The sequence below is a fragment of the Monomorium pharaonis genome, chromosome 1 (assembly GCF_013373865.1).
Source record: "Monomorium pharaonis isolate MP-MQ-018 chromosome 1, ASM1337386v2, whole genome shotgun sequence".
In the NCBI taxonomy this organism is placed as follows: domain Eukaryota; kingdom Metazoa; phylum Arthropoda; class Insecta; order Hymenoptera; family Formicidae; genus Monomorium; species Monomorium pharaonis.
Genome location: NC_050467.1, coordinates 31,189,953 through 31,216,677, shown reverse-complemented (window position 1 = coordinate 31,216,677; position 26,725 = coordinate 31,189,953). Strand labels below are relative to the sequence as shown.

General features: G+C 36.1%; 1 protein-coding gene across 6 annotated transcripts; it reads right to left on the bottom strand.

Moving 5' to 3' along the window:
- On the bottom strand, window positions 1-23,087 carry LOC118645711. Of its 6 annotated transcripts, none has more exons than XR_004963395.1 (5): window positions 22,273-23,087; window positions 21,507-21,721; window positions 20,859-21,008; window positions 280-2,158; window positions 1-193 (listed from the first exon to the last, which is right to left on the bottom strand). XR_004963395.1 is itself a non-coding variant. In XM_036287393.1 (4 exons), exons 2-4 carry the CDS (start codon window positions 21,706-21,708, stop codon window positions 2,082-2,084), a joined length of 429 nt encoding a protein of 142 aa, XP_036143286.1. In that variant the 5' UTR covers window positions 21,709-21,721; window positions 22,273-23,087; the 3' UTR covers window positions 1-2,081. The 6 variants fall into 6 exon arrangements, 1 of the variants encoding a protein (XP_036143286.1); XR_004963398.1 differs by having other exon boundaries at window positions 1-366; window positions 517-2,158; XR_004963396.1 differs by having other exon boundaries at window positions 1-914; window positions 987-2,158.
- Window positions 23,088-26,725: the final 3,638 nt, after the last annotated feature.

The following is a 26,725-nucleotide window of genomic DNA, read 5'->3' as shown; positions in this document are numbered from 1 at the left end:
TTTTTACAGTATAATCTTAATAATACATTAATTATTTGACATTGTCTTCTTGTAAATATTTAGCAATTTTTGGATAATGAGAGAACATTTTTAAAATAGAATGCATCCGTTCCAGCTTACTCTTTAGGTAGAGATTTTCGACCAACAAGCTATCAATTTTTTCATCTGTGTAATATTCTTGCAGCTTAGGGTCCTAAAATAAATAGATATATATTAAATATAATAAATGGAGCATTAAATTAATAAACAAAAGAAAAATTTAGAAAATGTAACAATTACCTCTACATTTGGAAATGGAAATTCAAGGCTTGCTCCAGAATGCAACATACTTGGATTTTTTTTATTGCTATTGTTTTCCTCGATAATCTACAAATTAATATGCAAACTTAAATTTTGCAATGGAAAGTTAAGACTACGAGATAATATATAAATATTGATATAATTTCACGCGATTCAAACTCTAACATAATTGCAATTTGTCATTCACATAAAATATTTAGAAAATGAATGGCTTACTTTGTTCTCTAGCAGTTTGTCTGCTATCAGATGGCTGCAAACTTTTTGACACACTGGATACTTCGTTTAAAACATCATGGTTCGATTGGGCAGCATAATCGATATTCTGCAACATTTTGAACAATATTAAAGTTTTTTGAATAAAAATTAACAATGTTTATTAAGAACTAAAAATGTATTGAATAATATTACTATTTCTGGAATAATTGGAACTTCTTGTACACATGTGGCAGCAACTTTATTTTTTTTTTTTGTTAGTTTGTTTAGCAATTTTTTTGGAGGTGGATCAATCCCGAGAGGTGAATTATAAATATTAAATATAGTAGGAACCGCATTTGGCTTCAATTTTATCCAGCCATCGGCACGTCTCTTTTCGAATTGTGAATCATCAAAGTGTACTTGTAATAAGAAAAACAATTAATTTTAACTTCAATGAGGCACAAATCATGTTCTAACAGTGTTGGACGTACTTCGCAGACACAGGCTGACTTGGATGGTATCCACTGTTCACGGCGAAGGTTTTGAAGCCACTTTTTTCTTCGCTCTACATTTGTTGGAATTGCAAAAAGTCGAAATCCATTTTTACTGTGATTGTTGCAGTTTAATGCAACGTAGCCAGGCATTTTAAAAGCACCAAACTTTATGGGACGATGAAACGAAGACGCGATATTTATGACGTCGAGAGGTTATTGGACAGGACGTCGTAAAGGTTATTGCGACGTATTATATATATATAAAACATACCTAATCTTTTATGCTAGTTACTTTCCTAGTTTGAAGAAAAATGGCGAACGTGAGAATACTCACTTTTATAATACCTTAGTCCAGAGGGGTAGCTCCATCTCCACCCCAGAGTGCACCTCCATGATTGGCTGAAGGCTCGAGAGTGGGGGAGACGTACCGCACCACAGCAGCGTCGCACAGCGCCGATTCGTCCAAGTCGGAGGAGAGGGGGAAGACGCGTATGCCGCGCGCCTGAAAACCGACGCCACGCGTGATTGGCGGAGCGATGCGAGTGGAGAGAATCCCCGCACTGGTACTTAAGCGAGCGGCGGGAGCTCTCGTGAGCTTTCGCGCGCGAGAGATTGAACGTACAACATCCACGTTACATTGTGGCGCGTTCACAGCGACTATTCTCGAATGCGAGTAGAGAAGACAGTCGTCCCGTGCGATCGTTCCGTGCCTCGCACGTAAAAAGCGATCGTCCGCGCGTTAATTAAGTGCGTGCGACGAAGAAGCAGTGAAGCCTCACGCAATAAAATTACGAACACATCACATCGTTTACCCGTTTGTGACTCAAGCGTCGCGAACGGGCGTGTGTACAAAACTCGTGCGTTTAAACAATCGCGGAGACACACGAAGACTCATACATGTGGCGTGACGCTAAGAGGGAGTGATTTTGTGTTAAAAGTAACCTGAAATAAAGGATATTTGTTATTGTTTATGAAAAACCTAAAGTGTTGTTCACTCACCTCGTGTGAGCCTCTTCCCGACGGTATCATCCTGGGCCTGTAACAAAGCATCTCGCGAACCAGCGGGACCGCGGGTATCACATAACCTCAAATTCACTTACCCGACGGCGTTCTCGTGCGACGATCCGGATCCTGGCGATGACCTGGAGGGACAGCAGCAGCAGCAGCACCTGAAGCAAAAAGAAAAAGGAAGTAGTGATAGTTGAATACGTGTAGTGGCCCGCGTGAGGCACCGTGCCTACATAACCTGGAAAGGCGCAAGTAGTTAATACTAAGACAGTTCTAACCCAGGTCCTCCGAGGGGGGAGCGGGTGTGCGGGGGGTACCCGTGGGCGCGGGGGCATGACGTCACGCGGGGAGGGAGATCTCGCGGTGCGGAAATTGCTGCCGCGGGATTTTCGAGTCCGCGGTCGCGGTGCGGGAATTGCTGACGCAGGATTTTCGGGTCCGCGATCGGTAGAGGGGAAATCGGGGTCCGCGATCGCCGCCGCCGCCGCCCGCCGCCGCTGCTGTAGCAGCCATCGCCGCGGTGCTCGCTCTTTCCCTTTATTGCGAATCTATTTCTCTCGCCCGTACGCGATCTCTTTCAGCAACCATCGCCGCGGTGCTCTTACCACCGGGATCATGTTTCACAGGCACGTTCCACAGCTGTGGTCGTCACCATGAAACGGTTGAACAAAATAGCACATACGAATATGAGAGAAAGAGAGTGAGAACAGTATGTGTGTGAGTTAGAGCGAGACCAAAGTGTGAAAAAGAACAATGAGTATAATAAAATAATAAAATAATCACTCACCAGGGAAGCAGCCCCATGCCTTAGTTCATAAAATCGAGTTTATAAAACTACACTAGTAACTACAAGAATACTAAAACTATAACTACACTATGACTACATAAAAACTACTTGTAATTAATGTCACTCCTCCCCCTCCTCGGAAGAGTCATTATCTCCCTCCTCATCCTCTTCCTCAAAGTCTGATACCCCCATGTAGTCCATATTGGGGACCGCAAGGGGTTAGAGGACTTCGCGGGGATTAAATTTTAGCTCATCATCCCCGCTGGAATCGTCATTGTCACTATTACTATCACTGTGACTGTCACTGTTACTGTCACTGTCATTCTCTTCCCGATCTTCCGGAGACTTCGCGAAGGTCTGCAAATTCGTCCACTACTTCTCCCGCATCTTCATCAGCGTCTACAATTGCCAAAATGCCCGGAATGGGCGATGCGGGGGGTAATGGAATATATACATGCATGATATACACAACGTGATGCACACCATAAAAAACAGTAGACGACTAACATAGAGAACTGAGAAGACCGTACGACAGTCGCGAGAGAGCTTAAAAGAGTTGACTTATCAAAATGATGATAGGCTTCAAAGAACGCAGGATCACATATCTCAATCATGACACGACAGCTCACCTTAATCACCTCGTATACCTGCATACACCTTAACGAAGGACTACGTTTACGAATATGTCTATGAAATTACATTGCATGCAATGGTAATGAACTGCTATCAAACCGCATAGTACAGATAAAGAACCGTTATCAAACTGCTTCATACAGCCATCGAACCGAACTATCACTTGTGAAATGAATTGAAAAATGTTGTGTTAGCTTCATGGAATTTTTTATCTATACATCATCATGATTTATCAACGAGATTGTCTTATATGAGTTATCTCGGTCAACGTCTTAGTCGAAGAGCATATTAAACGTATCATATTCCACTTTATACATCTATATATCTTATATGTACAGGAAAGGGTAAAAAAACATTTTATTGCGTTTTATTTTTCCTTATTTTGAAAAAATTTTACAATTATTTTGGTGTTGCAACCACCAGTTATATATTTTAAATACATTTTGTAATGCACAATTCTTAACATGTTTTTCACATCGTACAGTATTACTAACATCTAGATTATTTAAAGATTTAATGTTTTCGTAATCCACATCCAATGTCTTGATATATATCCCATCATCGGTATCGAGTATGTTTGTCAACCATTCTCGTTTCTGAAATCCCTTAACGTATATGATAGTATTGCTGTCATCCGTATTACACACAGCAGATGTAATCAGACATTTCGCCATGCTGTACGGTATCATCCCGTCTTTCCATTGCAATCCATGATGATATGCAATCAACCAAGAAGCGCAAGACTTGTCGGATTTTGTAAGAACACGCCATGGCATGGGGCTAGCAAAAATGTAATGCGTGAGAACGAATCCTTTTCTCAGTACCGCCACTTCCTTTACGATAAATTTTTTATCGACAATGAATCCATGCAGATCCACAAATGTCGGTACGATCATTATGAGTAACTCTTCAAGACTCTACTTTAATACCAAATATTTCAGTTTTTATAAGTTTGATGTTACATGATTTTGCGCACTACGTTGGACAACGGACAATATTCAATTACACGATCATGTAAAATGAGACAATAAGCGGTAGTATTCGCGGGAAAATTTTCTTTGCAATCAAATTCTATGCGCACATCTACGGTAGCACTCTTGACGGATTCGTTTTGTCGCGAACAGTCAATGACCGCAAAAGGCCCTTTTTCCAGGAATGTGATTACGTTGAGCAGCGTTTCACACTCATATCCATAATAAGATTTACCAAAACGTCGATACATGTCATACAGAATTGCATATCTAGATTTACGAAAGTCTAAATTCATATCGTCATACGGATAAAATTCGGAGTTTAGATAAAGTTTTACGTTGGTCAAATTACAGTCGATAAAGATTGTAACATCTTGAGACATGATATTTTTTCGACCAGTCTGCAGTGCGAAGATAACGAAACGCGGTTTCTCGAGTTGAATTGCAGTTTTAACAACTCATGAATGTTTCGTCGTACTCTGCAGCAAAGGGTACTCGTACAGATCCCAGGAGCGAAAACTCATACTTAGACATTGTCCACTCTCCAAAGCTCGCAGCAAAGATAATTTGTTGATTTCGTTTAACGTAACATGCGGCATTCGCCATTGCACTTTAAATAATTCAATTTCCGGTTGAGCCGTAGAATTTCCGACAATAGAATTGTTATCGTTGCGCGCTCGTATCAAGATCAATTCGTGACGAGCGTTAACAATCATGCGTTTGTGATCTTCGCAAAAGCCCAATAATACACTAAGCGGTACGCAAAAGTTGAAGTATCCTTCTGGTAGGTTATACGAAAATTCCCATCCTGCATTCTGCATAATTACTGCTTTGTCATATGATAACGATACATAGTTCTTGAGGGTGCTGGTTATTCCAACGTTTCTGTTGCGATCAATTTCCACACCGTTGAGTTCGTATCGAATTTCATCAAACGCCACGCAATTATTTCCGAGATTTATCTCATCCTTATCCTTATCGTCTTTCTTCTTCATCACCAATCTTCCTTCGACGTAGAGAAAACTTTCACATGGTAACGTGTATAAATCCTGTTGTTGTGGGTATCCTTATTTCATCGCTGTATCCAAAAGTGGTATTGGCGTACGGATTGTACGTGTGAGTCTCAATTTTGACGATGCTGTCGTAAAAGATCGGCTCGCCTCCAATGTTCAAGATGTTAGACATCTTAGATATTTTGTACGACAAATCCCAATGATTTTAAAAATTCAACGTTTGACGCGGAGAGTTTCTTTTTATCAGACGATCGAATATTTTTAACTGTCGTACAATTTATGTCACACAGTCGAATATTCTTGATTGGTGTAAAAATTTTGTCCTTCACCTGCTCATTCAACACGAGCATCTCACGTTATCGTCTTCGTACGTGTAATCTAACGGTAATTTCCTCTCCGCGAAAATCGGGTAATGATCCACAATGCGAATCGTTAAATCAGTAATGCTCCGTGCGACGATTGGAAGGTAAATGATCTGCGCAGGTATTTCCGATATCTTATATTCTGGTGGCACTCTCGGCGAAAATTCGTGTATCGTGTGTACGCACTTGTCGTTGCTGTACGTACCCGCAGTCACGTTACATTCTATGCGAATAATGTTCACGTTTATGATATTTATAGGTGCATCCGATTCATGCCACATTCGCGATTCAAGAATACGACGCGATGAAAATCCCAACAGCGATCCAATGTTGTTAGGTTTAATGAAATTTATCCGATAAGCACACATAATCTCGCTCTTCATTGTATTATTGTTAGCACGAATCACCAGTGGATATTCGCTCTCGTCTTCATCTTCTTTGCGAAACGTCCTCTTTCCCGCAACATCGGGATGAGATTGTAAAATTGTGCGTTTCAAATATCTATCTATATCACGCAATTCATACGATCCTTCGAGAATCATAATTTCCTTGTTGTCTTTGTCATAGTAAAAATTGTAATTCGACGAATTTACATCAGGTATGGTATAGTATGTTTCAAAATCTGTGAGGCCGAGCTCGTAATCGCCATCGCTTAAATCTACGGCTGGAAAATAGCTTACCGCGAAGATGCTACTCTTGCCGGTTAGCGTAAACGTCAGTGACATGTTGAAACGAATACTGAGTTAAATTGCACAATGTTAGCCTTTAAATTGATTATTAACTGTTTGGAGAAAATGCAAACACAGTTGGCCGCAGTTGCTTTGATCGTAACGTTGATAAGGCGTGTAATTGTACTCGATCCGCGTTACATCTAAATATTGCACCAGTTTTTTCGGTGGTCTAAGATTGCCGAAACTATCAAAGTATATAGCGCGATTTCCTTTCTTTGCGTATGCCACCCAGTGTGTACCTGATCCTTCAGCGTTATCTGAATTTACAATACCGCTCTCGTTTCGATATGCTCCACCCGTTGGTAATGCTGTACGCATAAAAATTCCTCTAAAGTGTGGAATGCGCATACGTTTCGCTAACTGTAATAATTGTGTGTTGGTAGTTGCACCTTTTGGCATTTTTAACGTCTTTTTGACATTTTTTTTTCGTCGACACTCCTTGTCTACGCTTATATGGAGCGAGATAAACTTCATGACCTTCCATGACACGATTATGACGTTTCAATTCGTTCAACTGACGCTGCGCTGCCTTGTTATTCACAACCTTCGCAACTCCCGCCGCTCCACCGACCAACGACCCAAGAACGCCCAACAGCGGTAGAATGGGTAAAACACCGCCGCGTTTCGCTACCGGAAGTATTCGTTTACTCGCTTTCTTCTTTTTATCACTTTTTTCTTTTTCAAACCCATACCGATTTTCGTCTTAGTTTTCATAGCTGCCCAAACGGCTGCTGCAGCAGCTCTTTCTCCGAAAGTCGAATCGTTCGCTGTAATGCGTTTCCGCGCTTCCACAGCGAGTATATTATCAGCTGCGTGTCTATCGGTGAGTTCGTTGCTCCGGGAGTACGCAATGTCGTGTTCGCGACACGCCGCGTCCAACGGATTAATACCCCGATCACCTCTGGCCAATCGCTTTTTCAGCCTAGTACTTGGACCGCAAAATTGATATCCTGGTATGTGCAGTTCGAAAGGAAGCGCATTTATCGCACGATTTAACAAGCCGCGACCTACTGCTGGCATTCGCGACAATTCTTTATCAACGGTACGGGGCCGTCGATATGCGTCTGGTGCAACGATTGATTGTAATGTTCGTAGCAACGACGATAGCTTTGAATCTCCGTATCAGTCTTTATATTGTTACGTCCGGCAGACTCCACGATTTCCCTTCGTCAGAGGAACAAATAATTTTACAAAAGAAATTCCGTTTCAACGGTCTCCGATAATTTTTATGTGTCTAGGATTAGTCTGTTAGAAACGTAATAACAAACATAGATGGACGAAACGACCAAGTAGATAATTCCGACTCCTTTGAATATTGAGTCAACAAATAATAAATTCTGAAGATAGAAATTCAAAAAACAACCATGGGATCTAAGCAAAGTTTCACGTTTGCTCACAAAAAATGAGCAATAAAGTATCTAAACATAAGCAAAAAATAAATAACCGTTTCCTCCATCTGCAACCCATACCGTAGCGCGTCTAGCACAATAGAAAAAATTATTTATCTCTTAAACCCAAAGGGAAGATAACCTACGCGATAGGTCGGATCCCTTCGATAAAATTGAAAGAATGTGGGAGGAAACAGAGAAACTTTCGACAGATTACTTAACGTATGATTGGGCAAAAAGGAAAAACTATTTCTCCAATAAGAAAACTTAGAATTCACCCACCACACAATCCTGAAAAAGAATCCTACCAATTAGAATATTTGAACCACCTATCTCTGGATCCTCCCTTTGTAAGACTCTATATATATATAATACCAAATCTTGAAGGGAGTCAGTTGTTTTTTTATACCAGTTAGTAATAGTAGGCAATAGTAGTCAGTAATGAAAGTACCAGTAATAAGAGTTTAGCAGTCAGTAATAGATAGTCAGTAATAGTAATGGAGAGTAAAGTTTTAGAGTTACGTTTTTAGAGTTAGTTAGTTAGTAATCATGTAGAATCAGTGCGCAAGTAGACTTTAGTGCCGTTCCATCCGGGCAAGAAATCTATTCGATTCCGACAAATTTGCTCGAGAACCAACAATGAGTAAGTCCCACAATCATAATTTCTTTGGTTTTTACGTTACTCATGGTAACATCTCCCTTCCATTTTAATTCTTTAAGACACCCTCCTATTATTTATCAATAATTCTCTCTTAGAGTTTTTTGTCCCCCTTCTTTACTCGGTTTGCGGATGCGAGCCCGGCAGCTCGAGAGTCCGACCGGTCGTTCCGGTGCGCGGATTCAGAGACGGTCATTCGAGAGTCCGACCGGCCGTTCCGGTGCGCGGATTCAGAGGCTGTTGCTCGAGAATCCGACCGGCCGTTCCGGTGCGCGGATTCAGAGGCTGTTGCTCGAGAGTCCGACCGGGCGTTCCGGTATGCGAATTCCGCCCTTAGTGTTCGAAAGTCCAAACAACAATTCACGGTTTTAATTTTCAAGAGTCTGCACTTTCCTAACCTTCTCTCTCCGAATTACTTAACATATAATGTAACTCACAAACAAAAAGCTGCCCATTAGTTTTACACTTCCGAAATTTATATTAATAACCTTTGTGTTTTTTTTTTTTTATTAATAACCCTTTGTTAAACTTTTAAAACTTTTGTAAACTCAATCGAAAATCTATTTTTATAACCCTTTGCGTATTTTTAAACTTTGTAAACTCTTGCGAAATTTATTTAGAACCATTTTTATAATTTAATCTTTATAAATTCATAGCCAACAAATTATGTTAAATCACGACTTCAGCACCTATTTATATTCTTATAACAATTTGGAAAATTTAGAATAAATACTTTGTTTTTTTTTTCTGTTACATAAATTTTATCATTTATTTAAATCTATAACTACCCCTCCTCATCCCGAACAAAGACTGCACCTGGTCCGATCCCGAGTTAAAGCGATTCAATTCGTTGACTCGAAACTTGGACCGACGAACGTACGACTCGAAACGGGTTATAGCGGGCCTATCGACACGTTGACCTATATTTTTGAGTCATAAAAAGTGCGTTCGACCCGAGGCACATACCCTCTCTTAAACTGTGTGCCTACGGGAATTCTATACGTTTTGTTACGTTCTTCCCTGCCTTACCTGTTCTCCCTGAAATATCCTTCCTACCGAATAAAGAGTAAAATCCCATAAGGCTGGACGTAACAGAACAATTAAAATTTTTGGGGGCTCGTCCGGGATAAATAGGTGTTGTCTTTGAGAAGGAATAAGATGAGGTCAATTTTGAAATAATGCTGAAGTCGATAATTTATATAAAATCACTTTAGAAAATTAAACCCAGACAATATCCAACTATATACTTTCGTTCCTAATAAATAATTCCCTGAATTAATTATTTTCTTTTTTCAGTAGACAAAATTGCATGTGAAAATTGCATTAAACTGAATTTTTATTAATATGTATATTTTCGACAACCTTGAAAGAGTAATGATTCAGTCAGTGCATGAAACTAGATATATTTATGAGCGTAAACAAATTAAAATAATATCGAATTCAAATTTTTTGCTATATTGTAATTCATTGTGATGGCCATTCCTTTATTTATCGGCCAAAATATATAATCAAATTTTACCGGAAAAAGGGGTAAAATCTATCCCGGCTGTAGAGGTCAAATTTTAATTTACACAAAATTAGTAGAACAAAAGAATTATAAGCAAAGTGCGTGTTATCCAAAATGAAAATTTCGATAACTCGCCCAAATAACAAAATATTTAGAGCTAAATAACGATTTATCTAAAAACTTTTACAAAGAAAACTAGGTTGCATTTATAAAAAAAAAAACATTATCTTCGTAAATCGAGTAAAAATCACGCAAACAGTAAAACTATCATATAAAATTTCAAAAATGTTCTTTTCCTCAAAATATTAAAACGTCGTGAATGAATGTTTTATTAAAAAATTAAAGTTAAAAATTAAACCAGAAATAAAAAAATTTTAGACGCTTGAATAACCATAGCCGATATCTCGTAAATAGAAAGAGAGCTTCGCACAATGGCATATTTACGACCAGGACAGAATGATATTTCAGGTAGAAATCAAAGTATTAACCGGTTATGGGAAAATTGCCAGTTCTGTTATAAGAAGGGGCATTTAGCCTCTAATTGTAGAACGCAAATCCAATGTCAAATTTGTAAAATCCACGGGCATGCAGCCGACAAGTGTTACTTCCGCGATGCTCAATCTCAACAACCCGTTAATGTAGTACAAGAAAATTACGTCATTTGCCAGTTATGTTCTAAATCTGGTCACCATGCTAAATTTTGTAAAATTTATAAAACTAATGAACAAAATAAGCCTTACGTAATCTGTCAATGGTGTGATAAACCGGGTCACACGGCTAATAATTGTTGGAAAAAGCAAAATAAACAATATAACATAAATAAAAAATCAAAAATTGCATGCCAAATTTGTTATAACTTTGGGCATATAGCTAAAGATTGTCGATCTAAATTAGAGCAAACCGCAGTATCTGTAGATTCATTATTCTGTCACTATTGTAAGAAACGAGGGCATCTTCTTAAGAATTGTAAACTACGTATCACAAGTAATAATTATATGAATGAGCCGGAAAACTCCGATGGCTTCTTCGAAGTCAGGTATACAATTGGGGACCGAACGAGTTCCACATCCATGGGCGTCACAGAAAATGTTAACCAAAACGCTTGGGAACCCCGACCCGTAATGATAAACCTCGACAAACACAGTCGTCCGCCTACTGTTCAGATAAAAATTTGTGAATCAACTTCTCCTATAACTTTCGCGTTAGATACAGGTTATGAAATAAATTTAATTAAAGAAAATTTTGTGCCCAAAAATAAAACAATCAATTACGACAACATATTAGAATTAAATGGTATTTACGATTATCCAACTTACACTCTAGGAGAAATTAATTTACTTCTTTACGGAAAGGAAATAACTTTTCACATTGTAACTAACGACTTTCCGATCTTACAACCAAGTATATTAGGCAATGATTTTTTTTATCAAACTTCCGCAAAAATAAATTATGCAAAGGGACATTTAGACGTTTTTGGAATTAATCTACCCTTCTTTTCACCTGAAATGATTATAGTAGCACCACGATTAAAATCGCCATTTTATATTAGAGTAGAGAACCCTGAAATAAGAATCGGGGATATACCTAGATTAAAAATAGCGCATGGAATTTATGCGATAGAAACTATAGCGGAAGTTAGCTCAGGAAAGGCGTATATAGATGTTGTAAGTAACTTGGACGAAGAAATAGAAGTCCAGGTACCAACCCTACGTCTTAAATCCTTCTCAATTGTTGATCAAGAAGTCTCTAATAAAATTTATGAGGATGAAATAAAAGAAAATATTAACAATAAAGATAAAACAAACAACAATTGTAACGTAAATTTGAAAATCGATGAAGACAAAATTATAAATAAAAATAAAAACATAATAGAAGAAGAGAATAAAACAATAAATAAAGAAATTCAGATGTTAAATAAAAAAGAAGGGATAATTGAAAACAAATCCGAAGACGAAATTGAAATTAAAGAAAAAGATAAACATACACTAACACAAAAAAATAAAAATTTGAAGGAAAAATCTATTCTAGAACAAAAATCAGGCTCCTATGCCTCTCCCGAAGTTCTAGATTCCCGAATTGGAGGGGGAAATTACCAAACCCCTCGTGAATTAAGTAGTGATCCAAAAGTCCTTGGAAATGAGGATTTCCATATCTCTCCTGGATTGCCCAGAGATCCAAGAATTCTTGAGGAGGGAAGTTACCAAACCTCTCTTGAATTGACCAGAGATCCAAAAATCCATGAGGGAGGAGATTTTCAAACATTCCTCGGGCTGCCCAGGGATCCAGAAATCCTTGGAGGGGGAAGTTACCAAACCTCTCCTGTTTTAATTGATGATCCAGAAATCCTTGGAGGGGGAAGTTACCAAACCCCTCGTAAATCAATAAATAATTCTGAAATCTTAAAGGGAAAGGAATATCAAATCCCCCTTAAAAATTATGATACAATAAAGGAAGATCTCCAAAATTCTATAATGTATTCTTCAGTCGATTGCAAGGAGGGAAGCAACCAAACCTCACTATGTAACACGACACGATTTTTCTTAAAGGAGTCAAAAACAAAGAGCTCCTTAGTTTATCTAAAAAAATTAAAATTCACAAGAATCGGAATAAATATAAAAAATAAATATAATAAAAATAACAATTCTCATATTGCTATCGAAGAGCTTATAAGAAGAACTAAGTTTTATAATGCAAGAAAATTATATGATTCCAAGAAGAAAAATAAACCACTTTCAAAAATCCTTGTATCAATGCAAGTCCAATCACAGAAGATAATAGAAAAATTCATGCGGAGAAGAAAATCGAAACATAAAGAAGAAATAAACAGCAATGAAATTAATGACGATAAAATTCTTAACCTTAATGATCCGGAAAATGCAAAATTAATTTCCACGATACTGAAGGACTCCAATGAAAAGGACAAAGGCTACGAAGACTTCAACTTCTCTGATGAAAAAAGGGGAGATTCATTATCTAACGATGTACCTGTTAAGAACTCTAACCAAATGTTATTTACATACGAGGAAATGTATCAACCGCTAAAATTACAAATTAAAGAAAAGATATCAGTCCATGAGTCTTTTAAATCTAACAAAATACAATTTCAAGACCGAAGAAATTATAAATTTATTACTATTTTATACTACATTATTAGTATGATTACTACATTGTTATACATTTATCATTACATTTGTCAACATTTGTCAAAATTATTCAAGAGCTTGAAGAAATATAAATACGAACCTGAGGAAATCGAGAACAGAAATGATCCCCCGGACAAAGGATACCTTACCTACGATGAAGACATAAAAGACAAGAAACAACTAGATTCGCAAGAACAAAAAAATAAAATTGAAGATAGAAATGATCCTCCAGACAAAATAAATGATATCAAGGATGATGGAAGAACACGCGACAAAGACGGAGAACTAAATAATGATAAACAAAACCAAATTTCAAGCAAGTTACGAATAAATCCTCCACTAGTAATATACAACTATTTGAAAATATTACAATCGATATCTACAATCTGTTAATATTATAAAAAATAATATATGCACTTCAACTATATTGACGAGAAATCTTTAGACTCCAGCCTATGGAAAAAAAAAAAAAAAAAAAAAAAAAAAAAAAAAAAACAATCAAGATTCTTATTCCAAGTTTTCTTACATTGAATAAACCAAAAATTAAATTTAAAAATTATACAGCCTACTCATCAGTAAAAGATAACAAAAGGCAACAAACTGACAATATTTGGAATCCATAAAAAGCTTCTAAAACCATAAAAATATTTTGCAAAATAATAAGTTATATTATCTCACTTTTAAATCACATGCTGCGACATGTATCTCTATCCATTTAATGGATCCTCGAATCACATGCTACGTCATGTAGAAAAATTTATACACTACATCCTTCTTCATCATTTCTAAACAATTATCCCGCCACGCGAAAAGGAACCGAGAAGAATAAATACGAATCCTTAGGAAAAGGGACAATAAATGCAACAATAATCTAAGCTCAAGCATCATGGCGAGAGCGAAGACAAATAATTATTGGCTGGAATCAAGATGAAAGACATCCAGCACATCACAAAGGATAGCAGCATATGAAATATAAATTTATAGTGGATAAGGAATAGATAATTGTAAAATTCTTTAATAATGTCAATTGTTAGTTTTATTCTTATAATACCTTTATTTTCGCGACAAAATAACATATAATTTTAGCCTATAATTGAAAGAATAACAAATAGAATAATAATTACGTAACCAAGATTGAATAATAAAAAACATATATAGATAAAAAAAAATTTAAGAATCTTTAATATTTTTCTAAAATTAAAAATATTCCTAAAATTTGTAAAAGAAAATAATTGTGTTAAAAAATCAATATATTCAAAGGTTTTAACTAAGCTACAAGCTTTAACTCAATATTCAATCTTGTTTATAAGCCTAATAAAATCTTAGTTTGATAAGATTCTATAATCTAAGTAATCGTTATTATTGCGTCAAAACAAAATATTCCGTTTAGAAATTTCGCGTGACAAGTCGAATGAATGATATACAATAATTGTCCACGCTGCAATTGCGTCTTTTTTTCATATATAAACCAAGTTAAATTATAAAACGAAGTAGAAAAATAACCAAGAAATATAATATAACTTAAGCGAATCAGACATTAATGAATATTGGAATTCATATTTAAGATACCTTTTCTCTCTATTAATATTTTCATCGACATTAAAGTTACATATATTAATAATTTTATATCTTCATTGTTTTATACTAAACATTAATTTAAGGTTCAAATTTATATTGCATATTTGAATAAGATATAATGTTACGAAAACTTGTTACATAACATTGTTCCATATTGCCAAAATAAGGCAATTTTAGAATTTAAATGTTACTATAAGACAAATTAATCATAGTGTTTCAGAAGTTTTCCTTTTCTATTAAAAGGAGATATATGAATATAATATAATAAATGCTTAAATAAAAGAATAAATTAAAATAAAATTATTTGAATAATAACAATTTAAATAGATCACCTGAGTGTCAAAAAACAAATCCGGCAAAATGCCGCTTTACTCTTACAAATTTTAAGCGAAGAATGAAACCTCGCTAATTGATTATTTGATCCAATTCCGGCACTTGATGCCGTTCAGATGTGTTGCTCTGTTTGAGAACTCATCTTCTGCAAAATCATAACTACTCTAACCCTGCGCGAAGATATCGGCAGGATGAATTGATTATTTGTCGCCCTCCTGAAATTAATATAAAAGAATTTTATTTGATGCAATATAAAAAGTATAACAGTGGTAAAATTGGCGACACACCTATATCAACAAATGTTGATATGCCTGTGGAATGCGATGCACAGGATCGAGAAACACTCAATTGTCTCTGGACAAAATCCGTTCTTAATGAAAAAAAAAACCAAGGAAAAAGGGAGAATAGAAAAACCTAGTTGACACTCACGTGATTCTAAAATATTTTTAGAAAAAACAAGAGAAAAAAAACATAACGGTAATAATAATTTTAGAAAAAAAAGGGAAAGCTTCGAAATATATTTAATACAAATTTTTTTTTTATTAAAAAAAATTTATAAATTAAAAGCGCGTATACATGCGTAAAACAACTTATTAAGTGAATTATAATCATTATTTACTGCGTAAAAATGTGCGTACATTCGAATAATCTAATTTAGAAATTAAAATAAAACATACACGTGTAAAGGAAGACGAAAGAGCAAGAAAGGATTTTAAAGATTGCCTTTTCCTTCCTCTTTCTTAAGAGACAAGCGTTGATATAAATAAATACCTAAACGAATAAGGAAAAATAGGATATTAATGCGATACAAAATAAATATAATAATCCATGAAAAAGAGAAATCGTTGCTCAGCCTATTAAATTCTGCAAATGTTGTGTTCATACGCCCCCAACATTTGTCTAAGGCGGGGAGTGTTACGTCCGGCAGACTCCACGATTTCCCTTCGTCAGAGGAACAAATAATTTTACAAAAGAAATTCCGTTTCAACGGTCTCCGATAATTTTTATGTGTCTAGGATTAGTCTGTTAGAAACGTAATAACAAACATAGATGGACGAAACGACCAAGTAGATAATTCCGACTCCTTTGAATATTGAGTCAACAAATAATAAATTCTGAAGATAGAAATTCAAAAAACAACCATGGGATCTAAGCAAAGTTTCACGTTTGCTCACAAAAAATGAGCAATAAAGTATCTAAACATAAGCAAAAAATAAATAACCGTTTCCTCCATCTGCAACCCATACCGTAGCGCGTCTAGCACAATAGAAAAAATTATTTATCTCTTAAACCCAAAGGGAAGATAACCTACGCGATAGGTCGGATCCCTTCGATAAAATTGAAAGAATGTGGGAGGAAACAGAGAAACTTTCGACAGATTACTTAACGTATGATTGGGCAAAAAGGAAAAACTATTTCTCCAATAAGAAAACTTAGAATTCACCCACCACACAATCCTGAAAAAGAATCCTACCAATTAGAATATTTGAACCACCTATCTCTGGATCCTCCCCTTGTAAGACTCTATATATATATAATACCAAATCTTGAAGGGAGTCAGTTGTTTTTTTATACCAGTTAGTAATAGTAGGCAATAGTAGTCAGTAATGAAAGTACCAGTAATAAGAGTTTAGCAGTCAGTAATAGATAGTCAGTAATAGTAATGGAGAGTAAAGTTTTAGAGTTACGTTTTTAGAGTTAGTTAGTTAGTAATCATGTAGAATCAGTGCGCAAGTAGACTTTAGTGCCGTTCCATCCGGGCAAGAAATCTATTCGATTCCGACAAATTTGCTCGAGAACCAACAATGAGTAAGTCCCACAATCATAATTTCTTTGGTTTTTACGTTACTCATGGTAACATCTCCCTTCCATTTTAATTCTTTAAGACACCCTCCTATTATTTATCAATAATTCTCTCTTAGAGTTTTTTGTCCCCCTTCTTTACTCGGTTTGCGGATGCGAGCCCGGCAGCTCGAGAGTCCGACCGGTCGTTCCGGTGCGCGGATTCAGAGACGGTCATTCGAGAGTCCGACCGGCCGTTCCGGTGCGCGGATTCAGAGGCTGTTGCTCGAGAATCCGACCGGCCGTTCCGGTGCGCGGATTCAGAGGCTGTTGCTCGAGAGTCCGACCGGGCGTTCCGGTATGCGAATTCCGCCCTTAGTGTTCGAAAGTCCAAACAACAATTCACGGTTTTAATTTTCAAGAGTCTGCACTTTCCTAACCTTCTCTCTCCGAATTACTTAACATATAATGTAACTCACAAACAAAAAGCTGCCCATTAGTTTTACACTTCCGAAATTTATATTAATAACCTTTGTGTTTTTTTTTTTTTTTATTAATAACCCTTTGTTAAACTTTTAAAACTTTTGTAAACTCAATCGAAAATCTATTTTTATAACCCTTTGCGTATTTTTAAACTTTGTAAACTCTTGCGAAATTTATTTAGAACCATTTTTATAATTTAATCTTTATAAATTCATAGCCAACAAATTATGTTAAATCACGACTTCAGCACCTATTTATATTCTTATAACAATTTGGAAAATTTAGAATAAATACTTTGTTTTTTTTTTCTGTTACATAAATTTTATCATTTATTTAAATCTATAACTACCCCTCCTCATCCCGAACAAAGACTGCACCTGGTCCGATCCCGAGTTAAAGCGATTCAATTCGTTGACTCGAAACTTGGACCGACGAACGTACGACTCGAAACGGGTTATAGCGGGCCTATCGACACGTTGACCTATATTTTTGAGTCATAAAAAGTGCGTTCGACCCGAGGCACATACCCTCTCTTAAACTGTGTGCCTACGGGAATTCTATACGTTTTGTTACGTTCTTCCCTGCCTTACCTGTTCTCCCTGAAATATCCTTCCTACCGAATAAAGAGTAAAATCCCATAAGGCTGGACGTAACAATATGTTCCGGAAGCTTGTCCCACACGTGTTTGATATAATTGCTACACACGCGTAGCAGAATAGGTTTCGACACGAATTCTAACTGCTCGGCACTCAAATCGAGTATATCGGAGGGATGTGACAATATGAGAAACATTTTACATACTGAACAATTTTGCTCGGTGTGTCTCTATAAATAGGTCTTATTATCAGAGCATAGAGGGAGAAAATATGCGGTTCGTACAACATTCACCAGCGATTAAAGTAACAATTTTCGATGACAGAATAATGTCCGAAAGAAAAATACGGAGGATGGAAACATGTTGCCGAGTTCTATACGTGGTATAATTTGCGGTCCGTCAAATTGTGGCAAGACAAACGTATTAATAAGCTTGTTGGAAAGTCCGCATGGAGTACGTTTTGAGAATGTGTACTCGAAATCATTACAACAACCCAAATATCTTGGATACTTGGAAAATTTATTGACACCGATTGAAGAAGTTAATTATTTTGCATTCTTCAATAACTGTGATGTCATTCAGCCGAGTGAAGCGCTTCCGAATTCCATTTTTATCTTTGATGACGTGGCGTGTGACAAGCAAGATACGAGACTACTTTGCAATGGGGCGACACGTGGATGTCGACTGCTTCTATCTCTGTCAGACGTATGCAAAGATACCGAAACATCTTATACTCGACAATGCGAATTTGCTAATTTTATTCAAGCAGGATGGTACTAATCTAAAGCACGCGTACAACGATCATGTAAATACCGACATGTCTTATGAGGATTTTAGCAATTTATATCATACTTGTTGGCAACAAAAGTATGGATTTTTAGTGATAGATAAGGATAGTGCACTCGCTGATGAACGATATCGAAAAGGATTTAATGACTTTGCAATACCATAAAGCAGTTAGTTGTTTTCGATACGTTGACCAAGTAGTAGCGTTTCTCAACATGGATAACACAGATAACAGTATGAATCGTGAGAAGATTGTGAAAGAGATTGCGAAAACGAGTGATTTAATTCGCAAAAAATATCGCGCTTTGAAAGGGGGTAAAGTGCAAGAAGAGATGGCGTTGGAGAGACACTTTAAGCCCATTGTTGAACCATTAAAACCGATTGTTGAAAACACCGTTAGTGATGTATCAGATCCGATTAAGAATGAAACGTTCTTTTCGGAGGAAGATGAATATGTAGAACCAAAACCGAAACAAAAGCGATTAAACGCTTCGTTTAACAATTCTATAATGATCTCTACTCCTGTTAAAAAAATAAGACGATCAAAAACAGTACCAACTAATTTGAATGAAACATCGCAAATATTACATGATAGTGATTTATCGTACAGTCATGTACCTTCTGTCGAAGACGTTTTTGTTGGATTTAACGCTTCTCACACTTCTCAAGTATACAGCATAGCGGCGCTGGGAATGGGAGGACATCTTGCCCATACTGCTGAGCGCCCGTTTTCTTTGCCTTAACCTACCTAATCTTCCAACGAGTTTCTCGAACGTTCTGTTCTGTTCGCTCATTCATACACACTTCATAATAAATACTTTATATCAAAGCTAACAGTTTATACTTATTAAAAGCTCACAGGTTATGGGCCCAGGACGTAACTGTTGATTAAAGTAAGTAAGTGTGAATCAGATTGTAATCGAGGTTAAATCTGAAAACTTTGAGCTGTAAATTAAACGATCACATGGACGGAAACATGGATGCATATCGCATAAATATGTCCTTGCCAATCCTCACAAAATCAAATTATCAAAGATGGAAATTTGATGTTAAATTAGTCCTTGAGTTATTGGGATTGTTGGACATTAGGCATCGATAAAATACCAGCAGAAGACGAAGAAGCCAAAGAATGGCGTAGATTAGATGCCAAGGCTCGCCGTGTATTAGCATCTGGATTTGATGATCAACTTCATGCCACAATTAGAAGCTGCTTGACTGCTCATGAAATTTGGGCAATGGTTACCGGACTTTACGAAGCTAAGTCAGAATCTAATAAATATCTTGCTAATCAAGAATTGTGTGCATTGAAATTTACAGATGGAAAATCAGTCGCAGGTTATTGTGCTGAATTGTCAACAATTTGTCAGAAACTCGAAGTTTTAGGACAAAAGGTAGAAGAGCCTCAGAAGATTGCGAAACTGCTCACAGATCTACCGTCACCAAGGTTTGATTTGTTTCGTCACACATATAGGTTACAGGCTGCTGTTGGTACTGCGCTTACATTTACAGATATGCAAACGCAACTGCAAATCATTGAAAGTGACTTGTTACGAGCTGCTGAAAAGAATGCTGATGTGGTGGAGACGGGTGAAGCTCTGGTGGCACATCGAAAACAGAATCATGCACGCAATCAAACTGGCAAACGCGGAAATAAAAATTGTAACAAAGAAAAGCAAAAAGAGACACGTACCTGTCATTTTTGCAAAGAAGTTGGACATCTACGAAATGATTGTTCAAAGTGGAAGGCCAAGCAAACTCAAAGTGAACAGGATCGTTATTAACACACTATATACAGAAAAAAAGTAAAAGAAAGATGGTGAATAAAAAGGGGGAAAAGCAGCAGTAGAGAAAAGAATAAAGAATATAAAAAACAGATTATTAACTGGTTATTAATTATGAGTAGGACATTAAGGGTGCGTTCCCATTTCCTTTTTGTACTACTTCCAGTACTGAAAATTTATAATTTATGTCACGTATATTATAGGATTTTTAATACTGGCACTAGTACTGAGAGGAAATGGGAACACACTTAAATAAATTGGAATCTTAGAAACATATATTATGTTTTGTATAACTATAATATTATAATTAAATATTGAAAATTAGTTTACCTGAAGTATACATAAAATCGTCTCGTTTGTTGGCTTTTCTCTTTCTTTTGTTTTCATCTAATGGAAATTTTTTAAGTATTGCATCAGTATCATCATCCGTGCTGATCGAAGTAGCTCTTTTTTCCATTTTCCGAGCTTCGATGTACGTTTCTGAAATAATTTCAAGAAATTTATTCAATAACAGTTATCCGGACTATTAAAAATGTCGACAGCAAAGGCAAACTATTAAGTGTACTTTCCTTAGCAAAATTGTACATACATTTGGAGAACTGTATCAATGAAGACGACAGTGTAGAAACGCAAACTGATTTATCATAAAGCATTTTGACATGTAATCTACACTACAATATTATTGAGGAATCATTCACTTCTTTCATCTTCTTTTATTCGAATGAATTTCCCCTAATGTAGGCAACTTTTGATAAGTTATTATTGTACACTGCTCGTCAATGATTCGCTTCATTCCCCTAGCGAATTTATATAGGATGTGTAACATTATCCTATATAAATTTGCTAGGGGAATGAAACGAATCATTGACGAGCAGTGTACAGAATAGTTCTTAAATTCCCTGAGACGCGCAGTGGATGTACCAGAATTTTTCTATCTGACTATTAATACATAGTTAAAGTGTACTAAAATATACATACCAAAAGGACCTATCAAATATTGATAATTAATTTTATTCCACGTGTCTTCAGGTTCCCGCTTTTTAGAAATAGCTGTAGTTATTGTTTCTCCATTTAATGATGGTGTAGGCCACCACACCATCATTACATTTGGAAATACCCACGTAGAGGGTACTGCTGCAACCCACTCATGAGTAACGACCACACAAAATGTGTCACTCATTTTATATTATCAACTGCAATTATAAAATAAGTTTATTTACAACACTTGCTAAACAGTCGGTAATGCTTTTTTTTTTATTTTTCCCTCGGGCGAAGGGAGTTTGTTATATGTTAACTCTCACCTTTAAGTTATATACACAGGGTCTCTAATTCTCTATTAAAATGTAATTAAACTGTTTTAATGTCTTGCTTCTAATCAAGCACTCTTAATCTTATTAAGTTGTCATGTTGCCGAAAAAACACTATCACTCAAAAATAGCAAGATTACAGATGAGTCGGTCTTAACTCGCTATCCAAATATCCATCAAATAAGTATATATTGATCGTCTAAATTTGTTCTTCGGAAACGTGACAATTTAATAAAGTTAAAAGTACGTGCTTGATTATAAGAGCAAAATGTTAAAAGAGTCATTATAAAAGAGAACAAGAGACTTCGTGTTACATATATAACCTAAAAGGTTAAAGGCACACCAAACTCGCTTCGCCTGAGAGAAAAACAAAAAAGGGCATTATTGAATTGAATCCGATTGTTTGCTCTCACTATATATATTGTAAAGAAACTTACACGTGTTTAATGATGAATGGAAAACAGTGTGAGACGAAATTATTGCTGCGCGTGCTACACGTGCTTACGTGCTTCAGCGACGACTGTTGCTATATAGTTTAAAAGTGCAAATTCCGTGCATTGGTCTAAATTCAAAAAGTCAAAATTGCAAAGCGTTACATTCAGTAAAATGCCCACGAGGCGCAGGAGATTTTATTTTATTATAAATTATAAACTTAAATACAAAATTATTACTGAGACTTTTAGAAGTCGACTAAAAGTCGACTTTCCGTCATTTTAAAAAATTTGATTGAAAGTGGTAAAGTTGACTTATAAAAGGCGCATAGATTTATATCCAACGCGAGGGAAACACGCGTTAAAAAAATGTTACGAATTAAATAAAGTTTAATTTTTTTTATAATTATTATTCATAAACGTATACGATTCATCCTATCAGCTTGATAACCCGTCGACAGGTGCGAGGGACCGGCAGACACCCGACGAGTCACCACCCGACGCGATCCGCCGAGCGAAGCAACTACCTGAACGGCGAACTCAGCCTCGTCAGAATTAACAGGGGGGGTTAGGTTCCCCAGTGTCGCGAGTCGCGAGCGCGATGAATCATCAACCGCAGTACCAGCGAAGGGAGAGTCAGCATATTATATTGCGTTTGCCACAAGGCATCACTTTCAACCTCCGTATCCGATGGGGGGATACAGTTTATTATGTTTTAATTTCCGTGTTTATAGAAATCCACGCGCCGGGCTACGCGATTATCCTGTACATTATGACGCGACGATCGACGAACCCGCGCCGTAAGAAACGCGAAATACGCGAAATCATATTAATTTTATTTATTTTATTACTTTGCGTAGTGCATATACAATAACGCATATTATACGTGTCGTTAGAACCAATGGGGTCACGACATTCTAACGATTCCGGTAGAATCCACACTCAATTCATTTAATTAAGCCTTATAAAAGCATATGAACGCATATTCATGTTTAGTTAGTTTTCCAAACGCCTCATTGGCTGTGCCTATCTGGCACTAAAAGAACGTACCGGAATCATAAGCTTGAATAGAATATACTTTTGTTCGGCGTCGAGAATCTTGTACGCGCATGCGGGATCTCGACGCCGAACAGAGGGGACATCGTGTGTGAGTGAGAAGGAACCACCCGAGGTCCCCCGATTGGCGGAAGTAAACATGTGACACCGGAAGCGCCAATCGGAGGGCGTCGGGTGGGGAGTGCATGCAGTGTTACGTGTGAGATGCACGTAATGTGAGAGATAGATCGCACTGGTATTTTAAAGTGTTTATTCTAACGTTTTACAGACTTTCGTCTAACTTCTAGTGGTTTAGTACAGAGACTGACTCTAATCATCGAGAGGGATCCTTATATTAAAGTCGGAATAAGTTAGCATCGTCCAATCATAGGAAGTGCTCGTAAGGCGGAAATAGCTATTGGTTGATTTCTTGAAAAGGAGAGAATTTGATAATTGATATCTATGTCATAAAGAATAGTTTGGATGGGATGCAGGATGTTTACAGGACGAGGAAACAGACAAATATTAAGTTTAAAAAGACCGTAGATAGAAAAGGTTATCAATAAGTAAGGATCTGGTATGACATATCGGGATAGTTTTAAGACATAGTTTGTACAGGGTGATTAGATAGAAATATTTTAAAGAAGAGAATTTTTATCGTGTCTAGGCACGTAACACCTTCCCCCTTAAATTAAAGATCCTTCTTGATTTGACAAATTCTTATAATCTAGCGATATTACGATTACGGTGACATGATAACTTAATCTATTAATGTTCATACATAATGCAGTTACATCATTTCAGATTGATACATAAATGAAATTAAAATTGAAACCTTAAGACTAATATATGGTCTTACATACTAAAATCGCACGCAATAAAATTACATTAGATTTGTAAGTCGGCTATTACGAGACCGACGTCTTCCACTATTCTTTTCACATTTTTCAGTTTCGTCGTTCTGAAAAAGTTTATTTGCCGTAGGTATTGCGGTGAAAGTCACTACATGTCGCGGGTCATTATGACGAATTGTAACATTATTGTTGAAACATTTATAAAAATACTGAACGCATCCTTCTTTTGGTACGCAACATAGTTTAAAAATGTCGATACATTTTGTTATTAATGAACATTTCGCAATTATATATAAAATTACTAGGCCTGCAATGGTATATATTACATAGTAAAACCATCCTATAACTTTATGGTACAGAGTTTGAGTACGATGATGTTTGCCTAACTCTTCTGCTTCTTTATAAATTTCATCTAAAGTGGAGCTTGCAGTTTTTAACACTTGCATGTCTAAATTAGGAGTTTTACCAATATTTAGTAAGTGAATATCTGAAATATTTATGTTATGTTTCTTGAGATCTTCGCATAATTTACTAGTATTTAATTTAACATCGGGAATATAATCCTTTTCGATAGTATTTATAGCGCCTATGGTTTGACTGCGTAACAATGCATTATCGGAAATAGCATCACAATCTGCGGAAAGCTTAATAAGTCCGGTTGAAAATAATTGTGTTTGTCGCGGCTTATTGTCTTTACATAAGATGTGAAGAGTTTCGTTACGAGGAGCTGTGTATATCCAAGAATTCGTAGTTTTGAATTGGTACCACACTGTGTTGTGAATTTTCATAACTCGAACATCACATTCTTTTAATATGCTCTCTAATCTGGCTGACTTCAATAATTCTGATTCACAATTATGAATCGCTGAGACTTGGTATAGCAAATCCGTTTGTTTACAAATCATTACATTATTAATCTTTTTACATTTATCAATATCGCGTTCTGTTAAATGAGTATATAATTGTTTATCAGATCTAATTGTAAGACCTAAATAAGTATAAATGGGATTTATGAATGCATAAATGCCCCTCTCGCCCTGCTTGATTGGTAACGGAATCACATGATATAAAATAAAGTTGTTTTGTTCGATTAGAGGTATTTCGATAACATAAATTAATCGGTGATTCTTATAAAATATGTTTATATCGCTAACGTCTATTAGATTAGTAAATTGATCAGGTTCCAAAGGTACGGGTAACTGTTTATCATTTACTACGTAACGGGTCTCTTTCAAATTATTAAACAATTCTTTGGGCGTAAGAATTTTTGGATGAATTAACCCTCGACGTGCTAATAAAATAGCATCGGTTAATATTTCTAATTCTAATCCATATTCAAGTAACATTTCAGAACATTCTATTAGATATGAATTAACCATAGTATTTAATTGTGCTTCATTTATTTTTTCTTCTCCTTTTAATATAAGTTTGTGAAGTTCTCCTATATTAAAATCTACTTCTTTAAATTTTTGGTTATTTTCCGCAAAGGCATTTGAAAAATTACCTATGGTTGCTTGAATAATACTTATTTGTTTTTTATACAAGTTCGTTACTTGTTTTGAATTATTATACGCAATCTATCTGTTCGTTATAATATTCGGCATCGGATGAGTCTAATGTACCAAAAAGAATTTTCGCTATTTGACCAACAAAATCAAAAACGCCCCGTTTCCATCTATGTTCGTCTTTTATGTTATTAGATCGACCTATTAAATCGTTAATGGTTTCCCTATCAGCCTTTAGGCTTGCCAATCCCCGCTGTAAGCGTTCTAATTCTTGCAATCCTGAGCATGTTATATCATATCCGTACTTACTATAACATAAGAGGTCAATTTTATTTAAATAAAATTTTAATACTTTTTCTTTTTCTTCTAACGGTGTAAGATTAACATAATTTATAAATTTCCAATGGTCCCTAAAAATGTGTAGGTCCGCCAAATTTTCAAAATATATTCCAGCCAATCGTTCAAATGGTTGGTTAACGAAAGTTTCTACCAGTTCTGTATTAGTCATCTGAATCATCCTGTAACGGAAAATATGCGCGTTTTAACTTGTTAATGTGTAAAATTTGATTACGCCTGCCTCTTTTAATCTCATAATTAACATCGTTTATCCGACGTATTACTTCGAATGGACCTTCATATTGATCCGTCAATTTTTTGCTACCTGTTATAATTGTTTCATGCAATACATAAACATATTCTCCCGGATCTAATATCAAAGGTTTTACACGTTTATCATAATATCGTTTAGAGGATTCCTTAGCTTTCTGAAGATTTTCCTTCGCATTTTTCTTTAAATAAGATAATCTATTAATTAAATCTTCGAGAAATTCTCTATGTGTAACTCCCTGCCGAGGTTCGACAAATGCTGAAGGTAATCGCGGTTTTCGACCGAATATTAACTCGTAAGGGGATATTTTCGTTCCTTCATGATATGAAGTATTATATGAGAACATTGCGGCGTCCAGAGATGAATCCCAATTATTCTGTTGTTGATTAATAAAAGGCTTTAAATATTCGGCTAGTACATGATGTGAGCGTTCCAAAGATCCGTTTGATTGTGGATGA